The sequence below is a fragment of the Chiroxiphia lanceolata genome, chromosome 21 (genome assembly GCF_009829145.1).
Source record: "Chiroxiphia lanceolata isolate bChiLan1 chromosome 21, bChiLan1.pri, whole genome shotgun sequence".
NCBI classification, from domain to species: Eukaryota; Metazoa; Chordata; class Aves; order Passeriformes; family Pipridae; genus Chiroxiphia; species Chiroxiphia lanceolata.
Genome location: NC_045657.1, coordinates 9217416 through 9229973, shown reverse-complemented (window position 1 = coordinate 9229973; position 12558 = coordinate 9217416). Strand labels below are relative to the sequence as shown.

The following is a 12558-nucleotide window of genomic DNA, read 5'->3' as shown; positions in this document are numbered from 1 at the left end:
AGTGCATGCCTGAGACTGATTTCTTGGACTCTTTGATGGGATTGGTGGAATGCAATGCTAATGGCCCCAAAACTGAGCTGGCATTTAAAGAAATGAATAGATCCAACAAGCCCCCCAATTTCAGCATGAGCTCTGTAGCCAAACGAGCAAGAAACGTGGGTCAGTTCAATGTGACTGGGTGTCTCCTGGTAAAACAATAATACAAGGGAAATACTATTTTTGCTCATCTTTACCAACAAGAGCTCCTTATGATTATATTTTCTGCTCCACTGCTTGCTAGTTTAAAGTGGGATGCTTTCTCTCTTTAGCTCACTCAGTCAAAATAAGTGGCTGTGAACAGAGATTCACAAATAAGTGAATTGGGATCAGTATGGAAAGGGGCAATATTTTTTTTATCTCCTTCAAATAGGAGGGCAAGAGGGATCTGGCTTTTGCATGTTTTCTTTTGGAAAGAACCCTCTCTAGATTAGCTCATTGGGGCAAGAAACCTCTTTTCCCTGAAGGAAAGAAAAAAAAAAAAAAAAAGATGGGTGAGGGGTGGGGAGGAATCATCCAAAACAAATGGAAATCTGAATCTGTCTCCAGCAGTTCTTTGATCCACCTGCAAAGGCACATTTAATGGCAATTTGAAAATCCAGCAGGTTCCTAAGGCATCCTCCTGCTGTTGAAAGCTCAACCTCCCCAGTTGACTCGCTGCCATTGATCCATCTCCCAAACAAGTCTTTCTGGTGCCCTTTCTCTTTGATGAACCTGTCCAGTTACTCTCTGTATAAACAGATCCAAAACCTGCAGGTTGGCAAACATCCTCATTCCTTCGAGGATGTTTCAATCTTCACTGGACAATGCCTTTCTTTGTTACATTACAGGCTGTACACGCCTGTCTTGGCTTAAGTTCGGTTCAGAGCTGACCAAGACGTCCAAACAACCTCATTCCTTACAAAATGAAACTATGGCACCATTCCCTCTCCCCGAGTCTTTATGGGGGAGAAAAATCTGCCTTTCTCAAAGCAAATCTGACCTCCATGGACAGCGTGAAAGGGTCTTTTCTGTCATTGACCCAGTAGCAGAGGGGAGGGCTCTTGTGGAGAGGGATTTTCTCATTCTTGCTGCATGTGGAGTGATCTGCACTGACGAATGTTTCTTTTGGAAGGTTTTCTGGTGGCCGATTTGCTGCTTAGATCGTGAAGCTGGTAATTTTAATTTCTTTTTTCGCGGGCTGTGGTTTCCGAGCGCGTTAATTTCTGAAGGACACAAAACCTTTACTTTCCGCAGGACAACTTCATCAACCTCAGCTTCCTGAGGCTCTTCAGGGCAGCCAGACTCATCAAGCTCCTCCGCCAGGGCTACACCATCCGAATCCTGCTCTGGACATTCGTGCAGTCCTTTAAGGTGAGTTTGAGAGACGTGGGTCGCGCTTGGCGCATCCGCAGCATCCTCCGCTGGGGATCACACAGAGGGAATTCCCTCTGCACCACCATTCCATCACAGGAATATTAATTCTGCAGGGAAGCAAACTGGGTAGCACCGACCAGCCCCTGAACGCTGCATTTTGGAAGATGAGTCCAAAAGGCTGCTGGTGCAGATTCCAGTGGGTGCACAGAGCTCAGGTTGCCCTTGAAACCACCCCAAAATCCCCGTGGCAAAGCCTTGATGCTCAAGCATTTGCATAAGGAAGTGGTGCCCTGGTGACTGTTATTTGCCTGCAGCAAGTGGGAGGTCAAATTGCTTTCACCAGGATTTGGGTGTGGTAGAAGGTGGCAAACCTCAAACCACTGGGGTTTGGTGACACAATCTGGGGAGCTGCAGAACGCAGGGCTGGGCTTTGATGATGTGGAGGATTTTAAAAAGATGAGGTTTTGTTCTGAAGTGCAGGCAGTTGCTTGGCCTGGTTTCCCTTCCCTTCCAGCAAGACTCAGCACGCTGAGGCCCAGGGGCGACTTCTGCTCCAAGTGACCCTAAACCAGCTGCCTTACAGCAGAGCACTGCTCAGCCCGTGCTTAGCTGTGAGCCAGCTCTTTTCCACACCTAAATAAGAGCCCACACGCCCCAAAGCTGGTTATTTTTGTTTTGCAGCCTGTTTCTGCATCGTTTTGGGCTTTAACTCTGGTTATGGGGCTTGCTCAGGTATTGGAGGGCAGAGAGGAGAACATATAACGTGAAATCAAGACTGATACCGGGCTCTAACACAAGGGCAGAGCTCCAGTTCCTGCCAGGCAGATGTTCCCACTCAGCAGAGTGTCCTTGGACTGTGTAGCCTTGGCTGGATCTTGGCAGAGGGGCTCAGCCCTGGCCCTTTCCAAGGGTGTGTGCAGAGAGCTGCCCTGAAATGGAGATGGGACACTCCTGCACTGCCTGGGCAGCTGTTTGTCTGTCTGTCTGTCCCCCACAGCTGAGCTCTCAGTCTTTGATCCTTGTGCAAAGGTGTCCAGCAGAAACCACATCAGCCTTTTGCCCCAGGGTTCCTTCAGGTTTTGCCCCTGGGGGACGTCAAGGGCATCATGGGGGCATCAGCACCGGCCAGGCAAGGGAGGGCATTGTCCTGCTCTGCTCTGGGCTGGGGTGGCCTCACCTCGAGTGCTGGGGGCAGTTTTGGGAGGACACAATGTAAAAAAAAAGATCTAAAGCTGCTGGAAAGTGTCCAAAGGAGGGACACAAGGATGGTGAAGGGTCTGGAGGGACCATAGGAGGAGTGGCTGAGGGTACTTGGGGTGTTCAGCTGGAGAAGAGGAGACTGAGGGCAGAGCTCATGGCAGTTCCAGCTTCCTGGGCAGGGGTAGAGGAGGGGCAGGGACTGAGCTCTGCTCTGGGGGGACCAGGGACAGCAGCCAGGGAATGGCTGGAGCTGTGTCAGGGCAGGCTCAGGTTGGATCTCAGGGAAAGGTTCTTCCCCCAGAGGCTGGTTGGGCACTGACCAGGCTCCCCAGGGCAGTGGGCACAGCCCCAAGGCTGCCAGAGCTCCAGGAGGGTTTGGATGATCCTCTTAGGGACAGGGTGGGATTGTTGGGGTGTCTGTGCAGGTCCAGGAGTTGGACTGGATGGTCCTGGTGGGTCCTTTCCAACTCAGGATATTTTATGATTCTGTGATTCCCACTGGGCCCCCCATGTATAACCCCTCTCCTGCCCCCAGCACCACATGGGCTCGTCCTATGGCAAGACTTCTCCTTTTTTCAGCTATTACCAATTAAGAAGCATTAATTACCCATTTGTTTAGCCCAAGTGGAAAGCAGCTATCACTCTCAGCTTGGGTGACATAATTACATCGCAGCCTCCACTGATTTCTTGCTACAACTCAGAAGCTTTTTGTCCTCCTGGGACTGCAATCTGTGCCTGTTTCAGAGCAGCTACTCGTTTCTGGGATGGATATTTTTTTTTTCTCAGACTACATTTACAGCAAGGTCATTAAAAATTAACACTCATACAATTATGCACAGAAAGTGCCAGGGCCTGCTGGTAGTTCCAGTGCTCGCTGGGAAGCTTTGGGTTGTGTTTTCCCTGCTTGCAAGGATATACAGAGAGCCTTTGGAAAGCCCTGGCTGTTCTGGGATTGATGAATTTGTGGCTCCAGGGGGGTTGTTGTCAGAGCTGTTCACATTCTCCTCCCAGCTCCTTCACTTGAAGGACAAATGCCACAAAACAGAGTCCTGCCCAGGGATTAAATGCTCGTGGGTGCTGTGCCTTTGCTGTCATTAACACCACCTTCTCCTTTCCCACAGGCCTTGCCTTATGTGTGTCTCCTCATTGCAATGCTCTTCTTCATCTATGCCATTATTGGCATGCAGGTAAAACATTTGGCCCTCCTTCTGCCCACACTCAGCCTGGGTTTGTTCAGGGAGCAGCTGGGTTAGGATGAGGCAAAAGGCTCTTCTTGTCTGGTGTCAGGGAAATTAGAAGTGGAAAACAGGGCCGCTTTTTGTACTCTTATTGTCATGTTTTAAGTTGAACGTAGCCCTGGGTGTACAAAGAGAATGGGCAGACACAGCAGCTGTGGGGATGAGCCTGTACCACTGCATTTCCAGCAGCAGGGTGGGCATCCATGTCTCCCATGGGAAGAGATGTCCCTTCCCCTGGCTATGGATACCTCAAGAGGCTGAGACAGGGAGCAGCCCAGACACTGCACTTTTCTGAGAAGAAATCCTAAAGTTTTGTTGGCCTGGGATGGAGCTGCACTGTTGGAAAGGTCCTGTGTGAACACAAAGCACAGTGACCTGGTGTTTTCCCCCATTTGACCTCCACGACACATTTTTATCTCCCTTTTCAGCACAGAAATTATTTTAGTTTTGAGATCCCTCACACCAGGACAAATTACTTTCCTGCCTTTTTATTTGACTCCATTTGATCCACCTTTCCTGACAACATCCATGGGAGGGTGTGCTTGGCCTGAATCCCTTCTGATTCCCATGGCAGGTATTTGGGAACATTGCATTAGACGACGAAACCTCCATTAATCGGCACAACAACTTCCGGACCTTCCTCCAAGCCCTGATGCTTCTGTTCAGGTAAGAAGGGGGTAACAAAACACCACCTGACTTGCATGTGAGCAGGAAAAAAAGTCTCTGTTTGGCTGCTGAGCCTTGGGCATCCTCTGGGAAAGGTATCTGAGTAAAGCAGCCATTCCTGCTTCCTCCTCCTTGGCGGATCTGTCGACACATCATCATCTCCACAACGTGTCACCCAGGGCTGTGACACCCCCTGGCAGCTCAGGCAGAAGCTTAATATAGGACAGCCCCCCCATATAACTGATTGATGGGTTCCTGTCATGAAGCTTGGGTTTTTTTTCTTTTTTTTTTTTTAAGTGAGAATCCCTTAAATTGGGTATTTTAACACTTCATCCACAACCCCCCGCCTCTGCTCAGAGTGTGAGGTTTCCCTCTGGGTTCATTCTGCAAGGAAACGGAGTGTTTTCGAATAAAACCAAGCAATTAATTTTTCACCCCAGATTTTTATTTCAGACCTGTCAATAACTGAAGGTTGGGTTCCCGCTCCAGCTCAGGGCAGTTTGGGGGTGGGGGCGTGGAGGACCCCCCCCAGTTAACCCCAGCTCGCAGATGATGTGGAGCTTGTAGCTGGATCTCTTGCCTGGGATTTGGTTTCCAAGTTTCTGTAAAGCCAGATGGAAATGAAATTAGCCCTCTCTAGCTCAGAATAATCACTCAGCTCAAAGCCCTGCATTTTAATAAAATTGGATAATTACTCAGTCTCGTGGCCAGATCTCGTGGTCCCTTCACAGGCCACAGTGGGACTGAGGGGCAGCAGCATTGGGATGAGGAAGGAATCAGATTACTCTGATACGTGGAGATCCCCTGACATCCAAGCCATTGCAGGGGGTGGTTTATTTTGAGGACAAACCCTCTGGGACTCCAAAACTTTTCCTTTTGGCTGTTTTTCTCAGCAGCAGAAGTTAGAGGGGGAGGAGGGAAATGATGAAAACACCCAGGAGACTGGCATGAAAAAGAGATTCATGGCACTGTGACCAACCAGACCGTGCTGGAATTTATCTGCCTGATAAAGAAAATAAGAGACTCAAGTGGAGAAGCCTGATTTCATTTCCCATGATCTCCACTGGGTTTAGAGCCAGCACTAGGACAGAAGTGTTTGGCTGCTTCAAAAGGGAACAATCTAAACTCTGTTTACTTAGATTTGCACTGGACATGTTGAAATCAATCTGGTTTTATTCTCCATAAAAGCAATAAAGCTTTTAGCCTATCTCAGCCTGTCTGGCTTCTTTTACCCCCTCTGTGATGGAAGGAAATGTTATTCTCCTTTCTTTCCACATCAGCAGGCTGGTAATTCAAATTCCCAGTGTAAATACAGTCTCTCCACCTGGACACAACCTTCCACCTAATTAATTTAGTTAATTAGGCACAGTAACACTGTGAGGTGGCTGCCCCTGGGGTCTGTAATGGGAAGGGGGTGGATAAACTCACTTCTGCCCTCCCATCCCCAGGAGTGCCACGGGGGAAGCCTGGCACGAGATCATGTTGTCCTGCTTGAGCAACAGAGCCTGTGACCCCCTCTCTGGCCTCACCAAGAAGGAATGTGGCAGTGATTTTGCCTATTTCTACTTCGTGTCCTTCATCTTCCTCTGCTCCTTCCTGGTAAGTTGGTCCTGATCCCTCCCAAAGTGGGGGTGCTGTGGTGGATCCCCCCAAATACTCCCCACCCCTTTACCTCCTCCTCCTCCTCCTCCTCCCTAATTATAATTTATCCAACAGCTTTGCTAAACCCCATTTACCATCCTGGTGATAAAATCCCTTAAATCCCCAAAGAGATCATTTAGTCATTAGTTTAAAGGGAAGGGATTTATCTTTCTTCTCACAGGGGGGGGCTAATATCTGGAATTAAGCACTAATCTGGTTTTGTCTTGATTTGTAACACGGGCCTTTGAAGAAGGGGACTGGGGAGGGCAGGGTGAGAATGGCTGAGACAACACCAGTTCAGAAGCTCTTGCTGGGAGCATCACACTCATTTGATGCTCTGTGTTCTGTTTTGTTGGTCAAAGAAATGCAATAATCATTTGCTGCTGCCAGAAAAGCTTTTAGACATGGAAGTGTTCAGTGCTTGGGTCGTACCTGTGCTTTATGCTTTAAGAGGTGCCAGTGCCCTCCCTGAGCACTGGCATATCCACAAACACCCCTCTGCCCCGGGGGGTTTGTTCCCTTTCCAGCACCACTGGGGACAGAGGAATGGAAAACCAGGGGCAGGGACCCAATTAAGATTCAAGCAGGAAGAGATGAAGGCTCTGAAATGGACCCAAAAGCAGCATCTCGAGCTGCCCCAGGTTTGCTCTCAAACAGCAGATTGGCTGCTTTGTGCAGCTAATCCTGCTCTCCTCAGAACCCTTCCACCAGGAAAAGGAGCTGGATGTAGACACACCAACTTCAATAGCCCCCACTGGCATCCTTTGTCCCACTGCTGTTGCTCCTTTGACACCCCGTGGATTATTTCTCCTGCATAGATTAAAAAAACCTGGAACCCTGAAAGCTTGCACGAAGTTAATGCTCCACTTAGTGATTCCTTGAGTTTTAAAACCAGATTTTTTCCCTTGTGCAAATCCTTAACCCGACATCAGATGTTCTCAGTGTTATTTTCAAGCTTTTTGTTTAAAAAAAAACCCCAACAACAAACATCACATCCCCCCAGAGCCCTCCCTGGCTGGATCAGCCATCCCGGCCAAAATGTAGCAGCAGAACTGGAGCTGTGCAAAAGCAGCTCTGTCCCTGGGTCAGAGCTCCTGGAAAAACCCCTGGAAACTGGACCAGCAGAGGGGAGAGCCCTTGTGAGCAGCAAAAGTTCCAAAAATAGGCAGTGGCAAGCCAAGCAGCTGGATTGGGCTGTAACTCATTCCTTAAAAGGCATTCAGCACTTGACCATGTGGTTCCCCACAAGCTTTGCAGAGCCCCAGCCTTGCCAGGAGAGCACTTTTTTCTATGGTTTTCTCAATGATATGCCATAGATTGAGGGGAAATTGGATAATGTATTTGGTTTCCAATGATGTTTCTGGCTCTGTGTGGACGTGCAGCTTGACATAATTTTCCCCCCTGTAATTCGCAGGAGAGAAAAATAAGATCAATTGAAATCCACGTTGAGAAATATAAATTGAAATCTAGTACGAAAATTAGAAATTGAAAGCTAAGGATACAAGGGACAGAGAAAAAGATCAATTGAAATTTATAGTGAAAATATGAATTGGAAGTTAAGTATGTCCAGGAACTTTAGAAACAGCTGTAGGCAGGGAAGGGGGAACTGTACCGAGCCATGGCTGGAGCTGGGAGCAGTGGGAAGGGATTTGGGATCAAGGGGCAAACTCTCAGAAGTTCTGCTGTCTTGGGATGCTCTGGGGACACTGTGCCATGTGTCAGGTACCTGCAGGACAGGAGTGAGCCCTGCTGATGCAGCTGGAGTTCTTGCAGCCTTTGAGCAGCTTATTCAGAGCTGGTTTGGGCATCCCCATCCCTGCACGGGGACTCCAAGATGCTGGGGCTTGTCTGGGCCGTGGCACAGGGGCACAAACACCCAGGGAGGGGGACACGAAGGACCATCATGGTTGCCCAAAGCCACCAGAGCTGTTTGATGATGTTGGAGCTGATGAGCCTCACACAGGAGTGAATTCACACACTGCAGGGGCAGGAGCCTTGCTGGGGGTCTCAAAACACCACAGGAAGTTCAACAGGTGCCGGATTCTGCCCCTGGGATGGGGCAGCCCTGGATGTACGGACAGAGTGGGAATGAGAGGCTGGAGGGCAGTGCCAGGAAAAGACCCTGGGGATCGTGGTCAGTGGCCAGTTGGCCCTGAGTCAGCAGTGCCCTGGCAGCCAGGAGGGACATCCCTGTCCTGGGGGGCACCAGGGAGGGGATTGTCCCCTCTGCTCTGCCCTGGGGCGGCCTCACCTCAACATTGGGGCAGTTTGGGGGGACACAAAGGAAGGAAGATCTTGAGCCATTGGAGAGTGTCCAAAGGAGGCAACGAGGATGGGGAAGGGCCTTGATTTGAAGCCGAGGGAGGACACTGAGGGCACTTGGGGTTTCAGGTGGAGAAGAGGAGACTGAGGGCAGAGCTCATGGCAGTTCCAGCTTCCTGGGGAGGGGCAGAGGAGGGGCAGGGACTGAGCTCTGCTCTAGGGACCAGGGACAGCACCCAGGGAATGGCTGGAGCTGTGTCAGGGCAGGGTCAGGTTGGATCTCAGGGAAAGGTTCTTCCCCCAGAGGGTGCTTGGCACTGACCAGGCTCCCCAGGGCAGTGGGCACAGCCCCAAGGCTGCCAGAGCTCCAGGAGGGTTTGGCTGATCCTCTTAGGCACAGGGTGTGACCCTGGGAATGATCCTGTGCAGGGCTGAGGGTTGGACCGGATGATCCTTGTGGGTCCCTTCCAACTCAGCACATTCTGTGACTCTGTAAAAATACATGGACTAAAGCTCTGGGGAGTGTCTGATCAGCTTTGGTGCTGATGTGGTGATTCATTACAGACTGAGCTCGTCTGTACTGGTGCATCCCAGCAAGAGCCAAGACCCCTCCTCCCTCCAGATCACACGGGGATATGAATTCCTTTAAACTGCACAAAGCCCAAATTCCACTGCCTGATTTTCTTTTAATGACATCCATATTCAATTTAATTGTGCCCCACATTGAGTTTAATTGTGCTGACAGGCTGCTTGGCCACAGCCCTCCCTGCCCAGCATGGCACTGACAGCAGCAGCTCAGCCTCCCTGCAGAAGACAGGAGAGAGGCAGAAAGGAGCCTTGTGCCCATCAGGTCTTTTTATCTGGCCCAGGAGCATCTCTTCCCTCCTGCTTTCCCACTCTGCTGGCTGCAGCTTGATCTTTTCCCATTGAAATCCTCGTGATTCTTCCCTTGGTTTTAATAAGAGCAGAACCTTTCTATGCCAGAGGTGTTTGCCAGGCTCTGGGTTAGTGGCCATCAGGGACAGGAGTGCTCTGTGTGTCCTGCTCCTCAGCTTTCTGGGGATCTTGGAAGGTTTCAATTGTTTTGAGTCTAAAATAGCACATTTAGGCTGAAGGATGGGTTTTCTTCTGGCCATTCTGGTCTCCATGTGGAAGTGCTGGAAGAGTTCCCACGTCTGGTTGGAGAAGCAGCTGCTGCAGCCCCTGTGCTGCTCTGGGCTGGTGTGGGGTGAGGGAGGGGCAGGGAGAGGGGCAGGGAGAGGGGCAGGGAGAGGGGCTGACCCCTCAGGCTCTGGGGTGGGTCACACTGGAGGGCAGCACCACCACTGACCTGGAAAAGCACCCACAGTCAAAATCCTTGGCAAAGGGCCCTGCAGTGTGTGCAGGGGAGGCAGCAGCAGCAGCACCCAAGGACTCAGGGCTCTGTTTGGAGAGTTTATTCTCTGGGGTAGGGCTGCTTCTTGAAGGAAGTACACATCCAGTTAAGGGAATCATGCCTGCTCCCCTTCCAGCCTTTCCTTTTCCTTTTCCTTTTTTCCTTTTTTTCCTTTTCCTTTTCCTTTTCCTTTTCCTTTTCCTTTTTTTTTTTTCCTTTTCCTTTTCCTTTTTTTCCTTTTTTTCCCCTTTTTCTCTTTTTTTCCTTTTCCTTTTTCTTCCCTTTTTTTTTTTTTTTTCCTTTTTCCTTTTTCCTTTTTTTCTTTCCCTTTTCCTTTCCTTTTTTCCTCCCTTTCCCCTTTCTTTTCCCCTTTCCTGTTGTCTTTCCCTTTTCCCTGCTTTTTTTTCTCCTTTTCCCTTACCCCCTTTTCCCCTTTCTTCTCTTCCCTGTTCCCCTCTCTTCTCCTTCCATTTCCTTCCCTTCCCCTTCCTTCTTCCCTTCCCCATTCTTCCCGTCCCTCCCCTTCCTTCGCTTCCCTTCCCCTTCCCTTCCCCTTTCCCCTTCTTTTCCCTTCTCCCTTCCCCTTCCTTTCCCTTCCGCTTCCCTTCTCCCTTTCCCTTCTTCTCTCTGCCCCCCCGTCCCTTTCTTGCCGCTTCTCCGCCTTCTCCTTCGCCTCTCCTTCCCTGCTCCTCCCCTTCTCTCCTTTTTCCTCTCTTCTCCTCTCCTTCCCTCCGTCTCTTCTTTTCTCCCTTCTCCCTTCTCTCCTCCCCTTCCCTTTTCCTCTTTTCTCTCTCTCTTTATGACCGTTTCCCTTTCCTGTTTCTTCCCCCCTTCCCCCTTCCCTTCCCCCGCCCTGACTGCATTCCGCTCCTCTCTGCAGATGTTGAACCTGTTTGTGGCTGTGATCATGGACAACTTTGAATACCTGACAAGGGACTCCTCCATCCTGGGCCCTCACCACTTGGATGAGTTTGTCCGTGTGTGGGCCGAGTACGACCCCGCTGCCTGGTACGTACACACTGACCCTGCTGGGGGACAGAAGGACACACTGGGGTGTAAATATTGTACCTGTACACACACAGAGCCTCTTTTAAGGAGTTACAGCTCCAGAAGGAAACAACTCCGAGGTGACACTGGTGGTAAAAGCTTCAACTGCAGTGGAGATGAACAAACCCGATGTCATCAAAAGGGAGTTTCCTTCAAACAGACACAACCCAACAGACCACGAGAGCAAAGCCCACCCCCCTCCTCACACAGCCAAAAATTACCAGGGGAAATCCTAATGACCAAGTAGAAAAGCTGTTCATTCGTTGCCTTTGGTTTCTGCACCCCAGTCTGGAGACAAAACCACGCAGATCTCTGCGCTTTGAGGTGGTGGGGGAGGCTCTGCCCTGTCACCCCTCATTTGTGCAGGGGTTCTCTGGCTCAGAACCACCTTAATGGTTTCCCAAACCCTGTGCAGATCCCTCAGGCCACGGCAGAGGATGTGTCACATCTGAGTCAAGTCCTGCAGGCTCCGACTCCGTCACCTGCCTCTGCCCACCCACTCCCCAGCAGGGTGTCCCTGCTGAAAACATGGCATTTTTTAAAAGCAGCCATTTCTCATTAATCCCAACATTTCTGCCCTTGGAAGCCCCCTTCTAATGACATCGAACTTCACGAGGCAACTTTGATCTTCTAAATGATATTTCAGCTTTTAGACTCGCAGACTTGAACATGAGACGTGAAATATCAGAAGGACACGAGCCAAAGGTTGGAAGCATTTTCCGGTTCCCAACGAGCCTCTGAGAAAATGTTCCTGATGTTTGGGGGTGTTCGAGGAAAGGGGATGGTTCCTGCACACAGGGGAGGGTTTAGTTTGTAGGGTTTATCTCTTTGCTTTCCTTACTCAAAGGGAAAGTTTCACACCCGTGGCACAGGTTTGGGATGGATCCCAGGGTTAACAAAGAAAGGATTTTAAGGAATTTTTTAAATTTGAGGGAATGGCCCTGACCTGTGACCACTTCTAGAGCAAGATTGATTTAATATATTGTTTTTCTGCACTGCCCACAAGGAGCTGCTGCCCATCAGCCCTGGGGACTGTGGTATTCTCATTTCTAGATGCTCTGTCACAGGTCACAGGAATTTCCTTGATATTCTGCACCCAGAGAATTTGCCTGTTGGGAGACTTTTATTTTTTAATTTAAACCTCTACTAATTTTTCTCCATTTGCCTCCCCATGAGCTACTTTGCAATGAATCTCCTCTGTATTTTGAATTCCTCCAGCTCCTCCAATCTTTCCCCTCCTCTTTTTTTTTTCCCCCCTTCAGCCGAGACAGATGCAGAAAAGTGTTTGTATAATCAGCAGCTCAAACTCCCTGCTAGGATGCAATTAAACTGCTTCAAAACCTCAGTTTAAATGATTTAGGGTAACTTTAAATGCAAACCTGCCCCAAAATGCCTGCATTTCTCTGAGCTGTGGGTGATTTTAACCACCTCAAAGCCATCCCTACTCCCAGCCTGAATATACCCCACATTTACTCACAGCTTGTCATCTCCAAGCAGGTTTTTCACCAGCACGTGCTCTGGAACACAGACAATCCTTTGTGGGTATTTGGCAGGCACTAAATAGGGGTTTTTTTCCTCCAATTTTTTAAATCCAATCCTGTCTCTTAATGAGACTGAAAACTTGGGAGTGCCTGTTTGCTCCTTAAAAAATAGCCTTGGCTCTGCTGAAGGTCTGTGGGAGGAGTAACACACCTGCAAGGGAAAAAATGAGGATCAACGTGGGGGTTTTTTTAATGT

General features: G+C 49.6%; 1 protein-coding gene across 1 annotated transcript in view; it reads left to right on the top strand.

The window, feature by feature from the left end:
* The window catches only part of CACNA1B (calcium voltage-gated channel subunit alpha1 B), a 308761-nt gene that overhangs the window by 264104 nt on the left and 32099 nt on the right, over positions 1–12558 (top strand). The window contains 5 exon segments of the mRNA XM_032708038.1: positions 1273–1389; positions 3714–3779; positions 4405–4496; positions 5945–6095; positions 10655–10782. Coding sequence (XP_032563929.1) covers positions 1273–1389; positions 3714–3779; positions 4405–4496; positions 5945–6095; positions 10655–10782 — 554 coding nt within the window.